The sequence below is a fragment of the Priapulus caudatus genome, unplaced genomic scaffold (genome assembly GCF_000485595.1).
Source record: "Priapulus caudatus unplaced genomic scaffold, Priapulus_caudatus-5.0.1 Scaffold831, whole genome shotgun sequence".
Classification (NCBI taxonomy): domain Eukaryota; kingdom Metazoa; phylum Priapulida; class Priapulimorpha; order Priapulimorphida; family Priapulidae; genus Priapulus; species Priapulus caudatus.
Window position 1 is genome coordinate 107,683 of NW_014577892.1, and position 19,783 is coordinate 127,465.

General features: G+C 42.4%; 1 protein-coding gene and 1 long non-coding RNA gene across 2 annotated transcripts; both read right to left on the bottom strand.

Annotated features, from left to right (window-relative positions):
* Positions 1–966: 966 nt before the first annotated feature.
* LOC106813826 lies at positions 967–2,769 on the bottom strand. Its single transcript, XM_014818056.1, has one exon. The coding sequence runs from the start codon at positions 2,767–2,769 to the stop codon at positions 967–969; it is 1,803 nt and encodes a 600-aa protein (XP_014673542.1).
* Positions 2,770–15,971: 13,202 nt separating this feature from the next.
* On the bottom strand, positions 15,972–16,752 carry LOC106813829. The gene is made up of 3 exons (XR_001394515.1): positions 16,646–16,752; positions 16,311–16,405; positions 15,972–16,176 (listed from the first exon to the last, which is right to left on the bottom strand). It is a non-coding gene; the product is annotated as an uncharacterized LOC106813829 (long non-coding RNA).
* Positions 16,753–19,783: the final 3,031 nt, after the last annotated feature.

The following is a 19,783-nucleotide window of genomic DNA, read 5'->3' on the forward strand; positions in this document are numbered from 1 at the left end:
TGGCTTTGTATATACTATTCACGCAAGTGGCTGTAGTCTATCAACCGCAGCATTACAAGTGCTGTAATTCACCAAACTTAAACAACTATCCGTATCTTGCTAAGCGGAACTAAATGCTATATGAAATTAACCACTGCAAATGAAGACTAACGTTTATACATTGAACTCAATTCTGGCATATTGAACGTTACATATCGAACATAACATATTACATATGAATACTAACGTTTACATATTGAACCCCGTTCCTACGAATATGTATGAGTCACATACTTTACTAACCTTTTTTTCTCTATAATGAAGTGAAATAAACAAACAGAAACCCCCAGTGGAAAGGATTCCACTGGAAAGCTGGCAACGACCTCACTAGGAACAGCACAGACTCGTTCTTCTATATTCTCGCAGTCGCCACCAGGTGGCCCTATCACGTAGAGTAAAGCAACCATCCAATAATATTTCTTTCAACAAGCGAACGCTACATTGCTCCTCTAAATTAGTACCTCTGATTTACTAGGTATCTGCGCTGAGAAATTAAGGCCCTTGCCAGTCGAATGTCGAGAGGTTCCCCGATCGGGAAGTACTCCTGGTCCTCCCGCGGTATTAATAACACTAATTTATGAATCGGACGGTCATAAGAACGCAGGGGACGTATTCGTTGTATTAATTTGTAATTCCCCCTGCATTAATTTTCGGGTCGCCAATAGCCACCTTAACCTTGCGTATATGACCACCCTTAGAGGGGAATAGTTTAAGGATCTTGGCGATTGCCCAAAGGTTTCGAGGCACGTCCTCTTCTTTCAACATTACCAGATCACCAATCTGCGCTTCACGTTGTTGATACGTCCATTTCTGCCGCGATTGTAAGTTTTGGAGATACTCTTTCCTCCAGCGCGACCAAAACATGTTCGCAAGATGTTGAACCCTCCTCCAGCGTTTTCTGGAATACAGATCCTCTTTCTGGAAGTCTCAAGGCGGGGGTAAAAGTACCTTGCTCTTCATGGTCAGAAGATCATTTGGTGTCAACGCCTCTGCATGTGTTGGATCATTCAAGTTGTCTACCGTGAGTGGCCTGCTGCTCACGATGGCTGCCGCTTCGCACAAGAAAGTACGAAGGGATTCGTCGTCGAGTTGTTGGCTCGACTGAAGCATCAATGCTTCCAGCACACGACGAATACTGCGAATTTGTCGTTCCCAGACACCGCCCATGTGACTGGCTGAGGGGACGTTGAACTTGAACTCCGTGTAGTCACAACCCTCTTTGACAAGAAAGTCTTTTATTTTCCCATTACATGTTCGCGTCTGACCCTTCAGCTCTGTTTCCGCGCCAACAAAGTTAGTGCCCCTGTCCGAACGCAGCTGGCGTACAGGACCTCTAGTAGACAAGAACCTTCTCAATCCGTTGATGAATGAATCTGTTGATAACGAATTCAAAGTCTCGATGTGGATGGCTCTTGACGCCATACAGCTGAATAGTAGGCCATATCTCTTCATTTCTTTCCTGCCCTCCTTAATGATGAATGGCCCAAAACAATCCATGCAGGAATATGTGAATGGCGGAGCAGGTTCAACTCTGTCCCCGGGTAGGTCTGACATTTTTTGCCACTGGATTTTTCCCCGTAGCTTGCAACAGGTCACGCATTTGCGAATGAGTCTGGAGACTATCCGGCTACCCGCGAGAATCCAGAAGCCACTTGATCTCAACTGATTTATCGTCATGCCACGACCTTGGTGCGCGGTTTGTTCGTGGCAGTGTCGAATGATCAAGTCGGTCATGTGGGATCCTTGGGGCAGGATGGCTGGATGTCTGCTCTCATATGATGTTTCAGCTCTGCGAATACGTCCTCCCACTCGCATTATGCCATTACTGTCCAAGAAAGGATCAAGCTGATGAAGACGAGTGGCTTTCTTTAAGTAACGCTTTCTCTCTCGAACAGACTCAGCGTCTGCATCTTCAGGCCTTTCTAACACCTTGATCTCATCAGCAAACGCTTTCCTTTGAACCTGGCTGATAATTTCTTTCTCGGCCTGTCGTAGCATTTCAACCGACATGGGGTTTGCATTCAGATTCCCAGTACTCTCGGCTTCGTGGATGTGATGCTTCTTCATACAAATTTGTCGTAAGAAAGCCTTAACACGTAGACAGTTTGCTACTGCTCTCTTTACCTGATACCAGTCAGAAAAGCGATCCAGACGCTTCAGGTCAAATCCTGGCTGATCTATTGAGGTGGCATGCACGCAAGTCCTTTTCACCTCAGGGTCAGTTGGTGAAATGACAAATCCTTCCCTCCTGCCAGTATGAGAAAATTCCCTTTCCCACAGAAAGCTGGGACCAGACAACCATTTCGAGGTGGCAATTTGATTGACGGTCAGTCCTCTTGACGCTTCATCTGCTGGATTTTCATGTGTTCGGACATGTCTCCACTGAGATGGTGAAGAGTGTTGTCTAATCTGGCACACTCTGTTGGCTACAAACACATGAAAGCGCTTCTCGTCGTTGTTGATGTAGCCGAGCACTACATTACTGTCTGTCCAATAGATATTTTCGACGTTCTCCAGTGGTAGCTCTCTCTGAAGAAATGTGCTCACTTTAATTGACAGAAGTGCGGCTGTAAGCTCCAGGCGTGGTATCGTAACTGTTTTGAGTGGGGCGACCCTCGATTTTCCCATCAGTAATGTGCAGTGCACACTACCCTCCTTATTCGTCATTCTCAAGTATGAGCACTGGCCGTAACCTGTGGAACTGGCGTCGGAGAAGTGGTGAATCTGCATTGTTTCAACCTCTCCAAAGCCTGCCGGTCTGTAGCATCTTGGTATTGCTAGTGAGCCAAGGTTCAACAAGTCAGTTGTCCATTTTTCCCATCTTGGCTTCAAGTCTTCTGGAATTGGATCGTCCCAGTAAGATCTCCTTACCCCTCAGCACAACTGGTGCGAGCATGCCTAGAGGGTCGTATATTGACATAACCGTAGCCATGACCCCTCGTCTGGTATAGGGCCTTTCGTCAACAGTGATGCGGAATTGGAATGTGTCCGATTCGACGCACCACTGCACTCCAAGGGCCTTTTGCACGGGTAAGTTGCCACAAAGAAGATTTAACTTACTGGTGTCCTTTGCTCTATCCTCTTCCGGAACGGACCCCAGCACCTCTGGGGAGTTTGAGATGAATTTGTGTAGAAGTAAACCACTCTTCTTACACATTTGTCTGGTTCTCGAGATCAGATCTATAGCCTTTACCGCGGTGGGAACGGATTTAAGTCCGTCGTCCACATAGAAGTTGTGATGAACAAGGTCCTTCACGTCTTCTCCGAATTCAGCGGCATAGTCGCTTGCAATCTGTTTTAGACAAAAGTTGGAGCAACCTGGTGATGAAGCTGCTCCAAACAAGTGGACGGTCATTCTTATTTCACTTGCAGGTTGTCGAATATCTCCATCTTTCCACCACAAGAATCTCAGATAGTTTCGATGTTCGTCTCTGACTTTAAATTGGTGAAACATTTCCTTGATATCGCAACTGAATGCAATGAGGTCCAATCTGAACCTACAAAGCACTCCCACCAGTGTATTAGTCAGATCTGGCCCCGTGAGAAGATGTGCATTGAGTGCTTCTCCTCTGTATCGAGCACTGCAGTCAAACACAACACGAAGTTTGTTGCGTTGTTTCACCCCATGATGGGGAATATACCATGCTGGGCCATCATTCTCGCTGGATTCTGGTACAAATTCAGCGTACCCTTTCTCGATGAGTGTGTTCATGTTTTCGGTGTACTTCTGATGATAGTTCGGATCTTGTTCAGTCTCTTTTCGGCCATGTACCTGTTGTTTGGTAGCTGAGGGTCATTTCCTTTAAAGGGAAGTGGAGTCTCGTAATGACCATCTTCTAAGACACAGACATTCTCTTCCATGATTCTCATGAATCTGACGTCGTGTTGTGAGAAAGGCGCATCACTTGTCTTCTCCGAAAAATCTGCTTCCATCAATTTCAGCATAGATGCGGGGCTTATCTCCTCCTTGATTGTGGTGTTGCGTGTGAACATCGCCCTTGTTTTGACAGACGCTTCAATTTCGATCAGTTCAGTGAGTATCTGACAGGCTGTCACACTGTGACTGAATCCAATGCGGTCTTCAGGACTGGAAACGAAATCCTCCTGTCTTGTTATACCAACAATGCTCCATCCCAGGTCCGTTTTTATTCCGAACGGTCCGTTATCGTCTCGGGAGTGAGTCACGCTTCGAGGAGCAAGGGCATTGGCGCAGTCATATCCAATGAGTAGCCCTATCTCGCAGTCCTGCAACGGTAATAGTTGCCCCGCAATGCTAGCCAGATGTGGGAATGAAGTAGCTACGTCAGGAGTTGGAATGTGCTCCCTGCTAGCCGGCATTATGTTACGAGTGTAGACTGCTGGAAGATCAATTCTTTTCTCGCCATTATGTGCTCGTACAGTCAGTCCTTGAATCCTTTCACTAGGGATTCTTTCATCCTTCATAGACATTGTGGAGAGAAGAAGATTCACCCTTGATCCATGCAGACCCATGGCCTCCTTAGTAGATTCTAGCAGAAAGGTAGTGTCTGACTGGGTATCCAGCAAAGCATAGATCAGTCTCTCATCTGATCTGTCTTTGTGAGATAGCCAAACAGGAACGATGGCAGAGCATTTTACTGCATGCGTCTGCGAGTTCTTGAATGATAATATGAACGACATTCTTCCCTTTGGCTTGATAATGAGGGTTCCTTCCTTCTATCAGACATCTGATGTCTGTCGTTGCCGTCTAGGTTGATGTGCAAGGATGTAGGATGGCGTCGTTTACAAGTTATACATGTGATCCTCCTTCTACAGTCCCTCGATATATGCCCTCGTTTCAAACAGCCGAAGCAAAGGCCGTTCTCGCGTACGTACTTCTTACGATCTTCTATGGACTTCAAAAGGAATCTTCTACAAGCATCCAAAGAGTGGTACTTCTCATGACAAAGAATGCATTGATTTTCCTGCTCCCTTCCCATGTTTATTCTTCGAGGGCGTGGATCCGTTGAAGTGGACAATGATACACCTTGCATTGTCCATCTCTTGTCTGCTTTCAGGCTGTTCAGGGAGGTGATTGGATCACATGCAATATCTGCCTCTTCCTCGATGAAGGCACAGAATATGTCGAAAGGGGGAAAGTTTCCATGTGACTCCTTCCATCTTAATACCTTTCTTCCCCAACTCATGACTAACTGCTCAGGGATTTTTGCTAAAATCTTCCTGTTCTCCCTCTCGTCATCCAATAGAGCCAGATTTCCAATGGTTCTCATGGCCGTACAGCACTGCCTTAGAAAATCTGAAAGCATGCGCAGACCCAGTGCATCCCTTGAATTGACCTTGGGCCAAAACTCTAACTTGGTCCTGTATGCGTTAGAAAGCACAAAGGGATCTCCGTAGCGGTTTTCCAGTGCCTTCTTCGCTGCAGAGTAGGTTATCTCGTCACCAAGCAGAGAAAACCCCTTCAAGTACTTTAACAAATAATAGAACCTGTCTTCTTGTGGAATCCCTCTCTTCTCGATGAGGAGGTCATATCCTCGCTTCCAGGCTGGGTATTGAAGAGAATCCCCACCGAACGCCGTAGGTTCTGGGAGGGGCAAGCGACTCATCTTCACCTGGTCAATCATACCTGCCGTCAACAAGTTGCTGGTCTGATTATCTTCAGCTGCAGCCTCACATCCTCCATTGGTGGGTCATCTCGTGCTTGATCGTCGACCCATCTTTGACAGTTAGTTATACTTTGTAAACGAGGAGACCTGTTCGAACGTTTAGCCCTGGAGGAGGCTGAATGAGACCCAGAAACGGAGTCTCCCTTGAGAATAAGCAATCTCGTGTGTTTGCTTCATCAGTGTCGCGTGTTCTTCCTCCACCTCTTCGATCCTGTCTAGACTTTCGTCTTCCATGTTTGAGGTCGTTCTAAGCTTGGAAAGAGACTCCTGCGCTTCCGTGACCTTGTCCACTGCAATCTGAACCGTATCGCGTTGCTGCTTTATAGCCGTGACGACTTCATCATCAGTCAGAGCGACCCTCAATTTGTTGGCTGCCTGACGCCAACATCTAATCTTTTTCCGAAACTCTTTCTCCATCGAATCGATCTGATATTGGAGTCCGCTCTCTGATGGCTTCGGATCTGACCTTGTTCTTCGAACTTGGTCGTCTGCAGACATGATGAGTGTCGCTCTCGAGGAGTAAAGTTTTCACTGAAAGTGTCTCTGTATTTGAAACGTATTGACATTCCGTTTTATTGACATTCCTTGACATTCCTTCCGTGAAAACTGTAACAAACAGGAAAGTCAGGATAATAAATTACCCCGTACATGTCACGATACAATACTCTGGCAAATCAGGTTTAGTATTTAAGAAATAACTGATAACTGTTCACGTTGTGTAACCTGTTCCGTACACAGGACAGGTCTTACCAACCTATGGCAATACCCAAGCTCAAATTCTGTTTACAAATAATCACGCACTGTGCTTCACTGTAAAGCCTGACATTGAGTGGCTTTGTATAGACTATTCACGCAAGTGGGTGTAGTCTATCAACCGCAGCATTACAAGTGCTGTAATTCACCAAACTTAAACAACTATCCGTATCTTGCTAAGCGGAACTAAATGCTATATGAAATTAACCACTGCAAATGGAGACTAACGTTTATAACGTTTATAACGTTTATATCGAACATAACATATTACATATGAATACTAAAGTTTACATATTGAACCCCGTTCCTACGAATATGTATGAGTCACATGCATTACTAACCTTTTGCCTCTATAATGAAGTGAAATAAACAAACAGAAACCCCCAGTGGAAAGGATTCCACTGGAAAGCTGGCAACGAACTCACTAGGAACAGCACAAACTCGTTCTTCTATATTCTCGCAGTCGCCACCAGGTGGCCCTAGCACGTGGAGTAAAGTAACCATCCAATAATATTTCTCTCAACAAGCGAACGCTACACTGACTCTGACTCCGACTCCAACACAAACGAATTTCAGCCGATTAGTTGGAATGCACTTGGGTCAAGTCGGGGGCAAGTTGGAATGCACGTGAAATCGGTACGATCTGCTGACAAAAATCGATAGTGTAAACGCAGCTTATCAAATGCGCACAACATAATCATACCAATCCACATTTTCTTTAAAATTACAAGCAGTCCATTTGTACAATGCACATAGGAGTCAATACAATCATACAATAAAAATACATCATACATGGAGCAAACACATAACACATAATCACACCATCAAACAGTTCTATTTAACGTGTAACATTCTAGCAGTGTTCGTTGCCCTGAGTGACATTGTACATCTGCATGTCTCCCAGCACATTTTGATCATAGGAATATGGAATTATTGGTCATATATAGGAAATGCAAGACATTTTATTCTCAAATATAGGAGTTTATAGGACAACTGATATGCTTATTATAGGGCATTTTGGCATATACTACTATGAAGTGTTTCTACCAATGGCGTTCTTGTGATTTAGCAAGCATTCTATAAGGCAAAAACGAAGATAGATAATTACAACAGTTACAGATATCTTATTTTCTGCATGCACAACTGTATACAATCAAGCATTCCTAACCCAATCGGGACAATGGTGCAGCAGAAATACAGACTGAACCACCTCAATTGTTCAAACTAGTTATCAGATCCAATACAACACAATTTTTTCACTAGGGAAATAATGCAGATTGAGTTGGGTAATGTCAACATTAGTATACAGATATGCACAAGCGTTAATAACGAAATATAGTTTTGTCACACTAAAGCAAAATGTCAGCATGCTATACAAGCAGAGTACTCAAGCCCACAGCCGAGAAGTAAACAGAAGACTTACACTTGAACGTAAGATTAGATGAGATGGAATAAGATCATACAGATAATCCAGTCACATGATTTGGGAACCAGGCAAATATAGGATTTATAGGACAGGGTTCTCCCTACGTTGCGCAAACGGGGCGCGCGCGCCCCGTTTGGGAAACCCCCCCCCCATTTCAATCGTTGCGCCCCGTTTAAATTACCTCCGCCCCGATTAAATTCCACCACAATAAAAGTTTGACAGCGCGGGAATCGATCGTCAAGAATTCCCATTCGACCAGGACAACCGACTCGTGTATTTTTACCGTACCGCGCATGCACTGCATACCACACACAAGTACAAACAGTTAACCTGTCCCGAACCCAACACTAACTGTACACCGACTCGGTTATCTTATATATAATACAAGAACCCCAAATACCGTCTATGGTGTGGTGGCGATTTTACGCATTAATTAGTGGTACGGTAAAAAACACGCCTCCCGGACCCCTTACTCTACCTCCCCCCCTCCCCTCCCCCTGTTTCAATTTCACCCTGGGGAGAACCCTGTAGGAATGTTCCCCCAAATATAGGCAACTCCTATAAAAATATAGGAATTATAGGAATTATAGGAGCTCTGGGAGTCATGCATCTGAATTCCTTAAATATATGAAGCTAAAACCAATCTCAGTATAGCTGCTCATCATGAAACAGTTGGAAGCAGCCTTGAAGGCACAGCTTAATTGGGGTACGGCTTCCAACAGTCTATATAACACCACTGCCTAAATTGGGTAACTCAAGAGGATTAATGCCCGGAGACACAGTTGTCAACAGCTCAGCAGGAATTGCATGTACACTTGAGAGAATTTTCAATAAAAATTTAAGCATATCATTTGTACAATGCACATATCACTCATTAACAGATTATGAGAGATGGAAAGAACGATTACTTTACCGTTGGACTCGGAGTTGTAAATCGTTTGCCACCATTAAGGCACCTCACAGATTTGAGCAAGACGTAATTGGAAAGGATTAGCTAGTAAAAAAAACATTTGGGGGTTATTGCTGGAAAATGTTTTTAAACTAATATTGGTCTGACAGCTTTGTATAACAAAGATTCTAGATCTAGAAAACCAAATACTACCGATTGTCTGTGTTCTACAAAGAAAAACAGAATTTCATTCATTTCTCATGTCTAGAAATGTTTTATAATTTTATTGCAGCATTTTTGACATAACAAAACCAGTTGATGCAGGTTAATCTTTTTAATAATTTAGTTATTTTCTCACATTTACTCACAGACAGGTTGACATATGACTCCCTAGGTTAGTCATGATCACCGGCACGCCACACTGTTGGCATTGAATTGTTGGTGCAGTGGCATCAGAATACACATTGCATCATTGGAAGCACCCTGTTTGTCATTCAGAGTACCTTACGTAGAGCTTAGCTGTCGTGTCAAATTGCCGTCACTGGAACGACATGAGAGCAGTCTCGGATGCCACGGATGACATTGACATTCGTTGTTTTTTCAATACAAATGACGTCTCTACGCAGCCTGCACACGATAGACATTAAGATTTTACATTACCATTGAAGGGTAGACCCAGTGTACCACGTCGTGGCTGAATGGTAGAGTGCTCGCCTCGCATGCGGAAGGTCGGGGGGTTTACTTCCGACCGGGTCAATACCAAAGACTTAAAAAATGCTGAAAAACTTACATACTGCTTCTCTGCTTAGCAGTCAGCAAATAGAGACCGTGGAAAGTTAACTCGTAGTGCTACCAGAAGACTAACCCCTACTGTCGCAGGGATTAACTTAAAAATGGTGTCAAGAACGAGCGCCTGCACGCGGCAACACCTGCCAGTGGACGGACGACAAAGTTGCGAAATGACGTTCATAAACGAATGAGAGACCGCTCAAAGGTTACCACAACCGGAAATTGAGGCATGTTGATTATAATCAATTAAGGTATGATGTTGTATACTAGCGATTATACGATAAAGATCATATGATATTAACCATTATGTGATATATACGAGGGCATGTATATCATGGAAAGTCAACTTGGCTACTCCTAACAATGCAGCTTGCAATTCCACTCTCTCACACACATCTGGAACTTTGTCTGCATCCATTTGTGAGATGCAGCAGAAATTGTGAGTCCACGAGTTTTTAATTCTTCCGAATAGTGGAGCTTGTTTCCTCCCTTTTGCTGGTGGATACGGCGCAGAGTTGCGCTGTAGCTCAGACATAACAGCAATTAATATAATACACCAAATTTGATATCAAGGAACGTATATTGCCCACGCAGCAACCTCGTTGGGAAGACATATGGAGATATTTTGTCGTTTTTAACACACAACTCTAACACACAACTGAATTTGGGAGTAACCACAAAAAATGGTCGACCTAGTTTATTTCATACTCACAAGATGGCAGCACAACTGGGCTGACACCATCCCAGCCACCAGGTGGCAGCATGGGATTACAAACTGATGTGTCAAACAATTAATAAAACAATATTAATAGCCATACTCAACATACTCCCCACCATTGGAGGAGGCTACTCACTCCAATCAAAATGCGAGCTAATTAGACTGAAATATATAACGCACCAAACTCCTTAAGCATACAATAACATTTGGCTTGTTTCATAACTTGTCAAGTTTTAACATTACAAATTAGGCACTATTCATGTAAATCAAAGATATAGTCTGACAGGTGGTTTTACACTGCGACCACTTCTGGACATTTGAGGCACAGAATGTTCAGTACATTTCAACTTGCAAGAATTACACTGCATTATTGGTGACTTTAGTTTTGACAGATTTGAGACCAGCTTTCTGACTGATATCAAATGACCCACTAGGCGCATTCTCAGAATCCTCATTTACATAAGAGTAACACATTTATAAATCATGTAACCTTTGCACTGACCTAGTAATTACCCCTTTGGCAGTTTTAACTTTGACACTTCTGATTAGTCCGTCCTTACCAGGAAACACCTCGACAATAATTCCAAGAGGCCATGATAATCGAGGAATGTGGTCCTCCCTAACAAGAACTACAGAACCCTTCTTGAGAGCACACTGAGGCACAAATCTCTTGACAGCAGGGGGAAGATTTCTAAGATAGTTATCTGTCTATACATTCCAGAACCTATCAAGCTGGGCTTGACGAACAATTTCCCAGTTAATCCTGAGTTGATATGTCAGGAACCTGGAAATTGGCAATATCTGGCTGAAATCCACCAGGACGCCCAATCAAAAAATGAGAGGGGGTTAACGGTTGAGAAGCACCGGGCTCATCACCAACAAAAGTCAAGGGCCGAGTGTTAATACAAGTCTCTATTTCTGTGAGCGTGGTCTCCAGCTCAGAGCGTGTGAGACAACGAACACCAATGGTTTTCCTGAGCGCCGATTTTACTGACCTAACAAGTCGCTCCCACCAGCCTCTCCACCATGGAGACAGAGGAGCAATGAACTTCCATTGGGGAGACAGCGAGCCAAAATACTTCTGAACTTCTCGAGCAGCACTGGTGAAAGTCTTGGCGTTGTCTGAATAAAAGACAGCAGGAAGGCCACGCCTAGCAACAAACCTACGAATAGCCAGCAAACAATCAACGAGATTGAGAGATTCAGTAAGTTCTTGATGTACAATTCGTACAACAGCACACGTGAACAATAAGATGTACAGTTTCTTATTGGGTAGATCTACAGAGAATAATGGACCAGCATAATCTAACCCACTTATGGTAAATGGAGGGGCAGACTTGACTCTTAAACCAAGTAAGGGGCAACAGACTGAAGACAAGCCTTCGAGTCCTGTCTGCGGCAAGAAACACATTCCCTACAAACAGTTTTGGCTAATCTTCTTAGTCCAACAATCCAATAACAGTTCCTGAGTGTAGACACTACAGTAGCAACTCCAGCATGTTTCAAAACACTATGCTGAAAACGAACCAACAGTTTAGCTAGATGCCCTGAAGGGACAATAACAGGATGTTTATTCTCATAACTCAATTCTGAGAACTCCAAACGACCTTTAATTCTCAAGAATCCATTACTAGCTAGAAAAGGATCGAGCTTGAGAAGAGATGATCCCTTGTGCAGGGGTTTACCAAGCTTTAAAGCGTTTATCTCATCAGGATAAGCCACCTGTTGAACACTTGACAACAACCTACTCTTGGCTTGAGAAAACTCATCAAAGGAGAAATGTCCAGACACCTCGGCAGCATGACGTCGAGCATTATGAACAAATCTCAGCACCCAAGCAACAACACGTATAGCCTTAGTCATTGTACCCCAACGATCAATCTCAAAGACTACAGGGGGTGGGGTGACAGACACGCATGAAACATATTCCCTCTCTGCCTGACTACAATCCTCACTAGCAGCAGAGTCATGAGAAGATTCATTCACAAGGGTTTGATTATCAGATAAACAATCAGGACCAGACAACCAAAGACTAGAGGAGACTAACTGCTGTGCAAATAGACCACTAGTGATGAGGTCTGCAGGATTATCCTTGCCAGGGCAGCGATACCAAATACTAGGGGGAGTCAGGGTCTGGATCTCCGACACCCGGTTACAAACAAAGGTTTTCCACCTGTGCGGGTCGCCCTTAATCCAAGATAAAGCGACCTGGGAATCGGTCCAACAGCTATAAGAAACCAATTCAGCAAGATGGAGCGCTGTCTTAACGAAGACCAACAATCGGGCACAATGAAAAGCCCCCAACAATTCTAAACGAGGCAATGTCACTTTCTTAATAGGCGCAACCTTAGCTTTCGCTACAACAAGAGACACATCAAAGGAACCAGTCTGTGTAGGGACTCGAACGTATACACAGGCACCATACGCTATCTCAGGTGCGTCCCCAAAGGCATAGAGTTCAATCCCTTGCAGGGTTTTCCAGGGGTTACCAACTGAATAGCATCTGGGAATCTTCCAAGATTTCAGATGGTCAATACCGGCAACCCACCTAGAAAACTGGTGTTGCATGCTATCAGGCAAACATCATCCCACTGGACTCCTCCACATTTCCTGAAACAGTATCTTTGCAGACATGATAAACGGACTCAGGAAACCTAATGGGTCGAAAGGTCTGGCAATAAGACTGAGAACAGCACGCTTGGTGGCAACTACATCGGATGATGCATCAACAACGAGACCATCATAGGAGAAAGAATCAAGCATGGAAGACCACTGCATACCTAACACCTTGACTGAGTCAAGGGCTGCTGCCAAACTGTCCTCACTAAATTTATCTGTCAGAGCCTTGCTGTTCGAGTTCCACTTAGCTAGCTGCATGTTAGCCTTATCCATAACTGAACAAGCTTCATCAAACAGAACACATGCTTCACCAACACCATCTGCGCCTGATAACAGGTCATCTACATATAAATTCTCTCTGAGTTCATCAACAGCTGGAGAAGAAGGGAGTCAATGTGATGTCTAATTGCAGCGTTTAACAAGAATGGGCTACTTTTGTTTCCAAAAGGTAGACGAACAAACCGCATAGTTCGTACAGAGTCTGAACACTGCCTTAGTAAACGATGGACATCTTGGTCCCCACGCTGGAAAGCAATCTGTAGGAAAGCTTTGGTGATATCCGCAGTCAATGCAACAGGCCAACGTCTAAACCGAATGAGAATCTCAACAATGCTAGGAATAAGGGAGGGTCTCGTTTCAAGACAATCATTTAACGAGGTCCCATTATAACTAGCAGCTGATGCGTCGAATACAGGACGGACCTTAGTGGACACACTACTCTCTCGCACTACCGGGCGGTGAGGTAGATAATAGGTTGGAAACCTACTGACAATCTCCGTGGAAGGAACTTCCTCAATGATACCTTTCATTTCATAACCAGCGAAAACAGAGTCATATTGAGACTTCAACTGAGGGTCCTTATCTAAGCGACGGTTAAGACTTTCAAGCCTCTTCCTTGCAAGACCTTCGTTCTTGACAAGACTACCTTTGGCTTTCTCTGATTTCTAAGGCAGTGACACCTGATACCTGCCATCCACAAACTCGACAGATTCAGAAAAGGACCTTAGTACAGGGTCAGGATGGACAGCCTGCGATATGGCGGCCTCATTGGAACTAATCCCCACAGCCTCTAACTCCCAGAAACTACAAACTACAGAATCAGGAAGCCTTTCCAAACACAACAACTGGGGCGAAACAGCGCTAGTGGTGGAAGGGTTGTCCCATGAACCAGACAATATCCATCCAAACAGCGACTCTTGTGCCACTAAACCCTCAACACTCTGTACACTACCAGGTATCATAAACCTCCAAAAAGCATCAAGTCCCACTAAAATGTCCACTGTAATCTGTCTACTGTCCTCATAACAGTCAGCAAATTGAACAGAATCAAAGGCACTCAACAGTTGACTAGGTACCCAAGGTCGGACTAAAGGGGCACAAATGGTAGGGATCTGTACTGCCAACAATGAGTGACCCATCCCTCTACTATCCCTTAGTTTAACCTCATACACACTAGACAGTTTATTGCTTGGTGATTTACCACCTCCAAAGGCAGAATACACAATAGGCTCAGCTGCGACTCACTTGGGCTTTATTTTCTTCACAAGATTACTTGATACAAATGATCTATCTCACCCAGAATCAAATAACAATGTAGCTTCAACACAATTGCCAGATTCCCCACACACTGTAACTTTGGCTGTTTGCAATACACAGCAAGTTTGAGTCGAATCATGTCTACTAGCAGCCACCCCAACATGAACATGTGATACATCAGACGTCACAGTGTTTGGAGAATCGCTAGCGTTACCCGCATTACCACTAACGTTGGTAAACATAGTGGCAGGAGCACCATTACTAGTGTTAACATTAGGACCAAATTTAACTTTCCTGCGACAAGTTAATACATTATGTTGTCCTTTACATTTAGTAGAAATAGTTGTACACTCTCTCGAATAATGGCCTTTGCTTACTACCAGATTACTGGGGGAAAACCATTTTGGATTTGAAGACCAATACAGAAATTATATACCCTTAGCGATAAGTGAGAGAGATAACCAAGAAAAAAGAGACCCAGTTAACGGAGTAGTGGGGTACAATAAAATGGATGGGCCTAAAAGATCGGTGGCCGTCGCCTTGAAAAGCGAAATATATCTACCATCACAATCATGCACAAAATCCCTCCGGAAGGCCAAGGCCATCTCCTCGGCCTGCCTGCAAGTTTTCTACACTATTGATGGCCCCTGAAATAATTATCAGAATCAAATCACTTTCAATCTTAAATATTCAATATAATCAATATTTAATAGATGAAAAAGTAATAATTACTCAAATAGAATTTTTAATTAACTATAACAAAGAACAAAAACAACATTTACAAATATTGGACATTTGCCAGAAAAGAAAAGAAAATGTCGAACAATGAACAATTAACAATGAATAATAAATAGTTCTGAACAATAAATGATTTCAGTGAGGTAACCTTTTGATTATAGTCACTTATTGGTCAATATAAAATAACTTTGCTTGTAGCAAGGAGTCATATAGACTCCTTATTTTGTATCGGTTTAGTTCTTCAATGATCGTTCGAATAAATCAAGGAACCTGTCAACTCTCTGCATTTTATCAGAATGCATTTTCTTTGCATCTGAAGCCATTTCCATCCCAACATCCTTCATCTCGGTCATGACCAGAAGTTGTTGATTGCGAATACCACTTGATGATCGTCGCGAAACTTTAGGGGTCTGCTCAGGAGACGAGGTGCTGCTCTGGTCAGTTTCCAAACCACTCCTATTTCTCCTTTTTTATTCGGGGTGAAAGCTTCATCAGTATCAGCCAATGAAGTGGATGAGCCAGCAACACTTGATGGAAGTGAAGTAGATGCACAAGTGAAACTGGGGCAGATATTAAAGGTAGATGTAGCATTGCCTTTTGACTTAGGATTAAGTGAATCAAAATTGAAAACTGGAATCGTTGATGCTCTGTCGCTAAATAGACTATCGAATTCGTCCATGTACTTAAACTCCTGCCTCTCAGCACCAGTTTTATTATTGTTGTCAGTGGTTTTTTTGTACTTCTTTTTCAGGGAATTCCACTTATTTATTAACTGAGACTGAGTAATACTTGCATCAGAGTTAAGTTTTACCATCTCCTCTCTAATCGATTTCCAAAGTGTGATATTATTCTTTTCACCTTTAATGAACAATTTTTTCCTTGCTAATTGCAGATTTACGAGGGACTTTTCTTCTGCCACACTCCAGAAATGAGGTGCACATCACTGGTCGAAATTAGATTCACCCGTATCCTTTCTTTCAACACCATTCAACTTGCCTCAAAATATCCTGTTGTTCCTTAGGATCTACGAAAAAGAGAACAAATTCAGTTTATTCATTTTTTATTAAAGAGGAACACAATAATCCGTGTGAGATAATAGTTTTTGGACTCACTGTGGACTTTTATTACTATTGATAAATCATACTAAAATAAACTTACCTATGTCAGGAGAATTTACCAATTTGGCCATGTTCTCATCCACACTTATTTGGTGAGTCTGTCCATCATAATCGAACTGTAGTACTACGTCACCGCTGTAAAAGAAAGACAGAATTATTGATTTTTGTTTAATTGAATTGGATTTGAAATCATCGGCGTGATCGTGTGCTGGCCTACACAAATCACTTTTTATCTTGTATACCAGCGACGACTAATGTAACGTTTGGCATGTCAGTGTTGAAAGAAAACATTTCGAATCACTTAGAAACAATTTAAATGTTCCTTATAGCAAAAGTAGGAGAAATATTAATCTTTTTTATATTGAAATTACCAACCTTCCACTAACGCCCGCCATCTTGAAACCGAGCTCGACCAACCTCCGGAGATTGGTACAACTCGGTCGGACTACGGTTCGGACTAAATCACGTTCGGGTGCATCTAGTCCCGACATAGTCAAGAAATCGTGGCACCCGAAGGCCGCCCAGGATAGATCTGCCCGGATGGCCTAGATTGGGCCGACATGGGGCCGACATGGGCTATATTGGTACAGGATGGCCCGGATCAGGCCGATATCGGGCCAATATAGATGGCTGGCTGGATAAGAAACAGAGCTTCTCAGTGTTCTCTGCAGGATATGGATGAGGCGCAGATTGCTTGGTTTCCTGCCTGTTAGAGGTATAATTGACTGATAGAGAAACTGGTAATAGACTATAAAATGTAGTAAAATATCTATAACACTTGTTTAAATAGATTAGTTAAATAAGTTAGAAATAAATGTTAAGAATTATATATATATATATATATGTTCAATTTTTTGAAAATGAAGAATGTAATTTAGAAAATGCAATAAGCAATGATAATGCAATTTAAACAAACCTGTTGCATCTAACACCAGCAGCAGTCCACATGTCTCTATTGCAGCCACTCATGTCACACACCACTGCCTTCACCTTAAAACCAATCGATGATAACTGGCAAATGATGGATGAGGTTACTTGCTACAACTTCAGCCCCTTTACAGACTTGCCAGTGTAGTAGTATGCTGAAATGACAGAAAATAAAATAACACATTCTTGTACACAAAATTTTAACTTGCTCGAAAATAAACTTTATCCTTGAAATAATTAAGATGTTATATTTTATGAGATTTCAATAGAGCAAGTATATCATGTACACCTCTAGCAGAAATTGAACATACCTGAAGGACAATTGCTATTAACGTAGTTAAACGTAACGACAACATGTGATTGGCATGACATATTGGGAAAAGTGTAATATGTGTGAACATTTGCATACATAAATCATGGTCAGATTTTAATAAAAGCCAGCTCTGCTACAATACTATCCCATTTACCAACAACTTGCTTCCAACGTGTTGTAAGACCCTTCACCATGAAGCACATGACCTCAGATGCTAGCTCATCATTTGCGTTTATGGAAAATTCGTCAGCCACAAAGCCAAGGTATTGCTTTAGGGCAGGATCATACTCAAGGCACTTGCGGATCTCAACAGCATCAAGTGCTAGCACACAGTCACATTCTTGTGGCTCCATGGTAGAGGCTTTTTCCTCCAGCCAATACAGGACAGTCCTCTGAATGCCTGGCTGCATGTCAAAATGTGAGACCCTACTGCAAATGGAACGGTATGAAGGCAGTGGAAAATTCTGTTTTCTAAGAAACTCGTATCCTTTCACACCAATTGCACATCTAATCTGAAGGCTCTTTTTAATGGTATCTCTAGACCAGTTCATGCCAGGAGAACGTGGAGGCAGTTCTAGAGACTTTATCTGATCTTCGGTCAGAAATCTGTCTAGGTTTTTGTTGTTCTCATACAGTTTTTGCTGGAGATCACCAACCTAAAACAGAATGACATGGCTGTAAAACTGTTTGTTGTACCATTGTTGAACTTGAAGTAATAGTTTAATGAACAGCTTCCAGTCTATCAACAGTTATTACTTTGAATTTCTGTTCCTAAGCATACACTGATTAAAGCACATTACACTGAACTCCCACTGAACTAAGTCTGATTTTGAGAGGTAAATTAAAATAAATAAATAAAAACAATTTGCCTACTATAGAAAATTCGAATTACACTATACAGTACATGTGGACAAAATTAATTAGTTGTTATCTTTCTCTGCAGTCTACGTTTTTCTAACAGCAGGTCACGACACTTTTTTTCCACACAGTACAATTAGCACAAGACTGTTCCTCTACAGAGTCGAAGTCACGATCAAATATTCCCTCGTCTTCTACTTGAACTGGTTCCTGATAATCCAGTTTCTGCACCTTGCTGTAGCAGTGGTCAGCAGCAGCAGGAGCTATACAACTTTGTTCACACATTTCTAAAAGCCAAGAAGAAAAATAATTACATTAACATTGTTTTCCTGATGATTTCTCAAGGCGTACGTGGTGGTGTTGATGAAGATATCTCAGTGCTATCATTTCTGCAACAGCCATTCTTATTTTTTGCTTGTCTTTAACCTGCATTCATGGCACCTAAAACCTTTATGTATGTCTTCCATCTACTATAGTAAGTATGTTTTATTTCAAGGCCTTGTGATGCATTTTCCGTTGGGGTGTATGTAATTGTTGTCAAAATCATTTAATTACGAATACAGAAATATACTTTCTGAGACTGCATGCTCTTGATTACTGTGCATCCTGCCATTTTTATTGTATGTATGTATTGTTGTATGCCATTAAAAAAAATTATAATACGTAAGACAGTAAGTGCATGTTTACCTCTAGACCGAATAATTCTGTCACAGATAACGTTTTATATTTTGGATGCGTTATACTGGTATATAAAACATTATCTGGGACAGAATTATTTGGTCTAGTTTACCTCCTGCCTGTTCTCGTTTCAGAAGTCGATCTTCTTGTAGGTGTTAACACTAACACCTTTGGTGGCACTAACACATTGAACAATGTTGGAATAGCCAAAGGAACCAGCTTTCTTTTTCCATCTTGTCATTTCGCCTCAAACTGTGATTCCTCAAAATGTTCCTGATGCACATGAATATTAGATTACGCATATGACTAACACTAATACCAACCTAAAACTCTTATAGTTATATTAAGTAATTCCGTCTAACTTCCACGTGACGTAATTGCATACCTAATTGCAATAGGACATTGTTAGTTATGTAAACAACATGCTAACTAAATAGCTATGCTATTTTTAGTCGTACAAGCATATCGGCCTTGTCTCATAATGCTTCACAGTTGAAGTTGTACGCAGGAAAAAATAATGATGAATTTAGATTACTTTAAGTATAACCAGGGAGTCTATAATAGGGGGAGGTGCCACTCTGTATATTTCCCTATGTAATCATTTATGCAGTGGCGCCCCTAGTGGTCGGTTGTGCAAACTACCATAGTACTGTATTATTTAACCCAAGATACTAACATTATAAAACACCTGGCTTAATTGCTGTATTATATCTGGCATTTCTTTTATGTGCTTTAGT

Bases quoted from the DNA above. Each gene is read 5' to 3' on its own strand.
- LOC106813826 (XM_014818056.1), bottom strand. From the start codon at position 2,769: ATGCAGATTCACCACTTCTCCGACGCCAGTTCCACAGGTTACGGCCAG.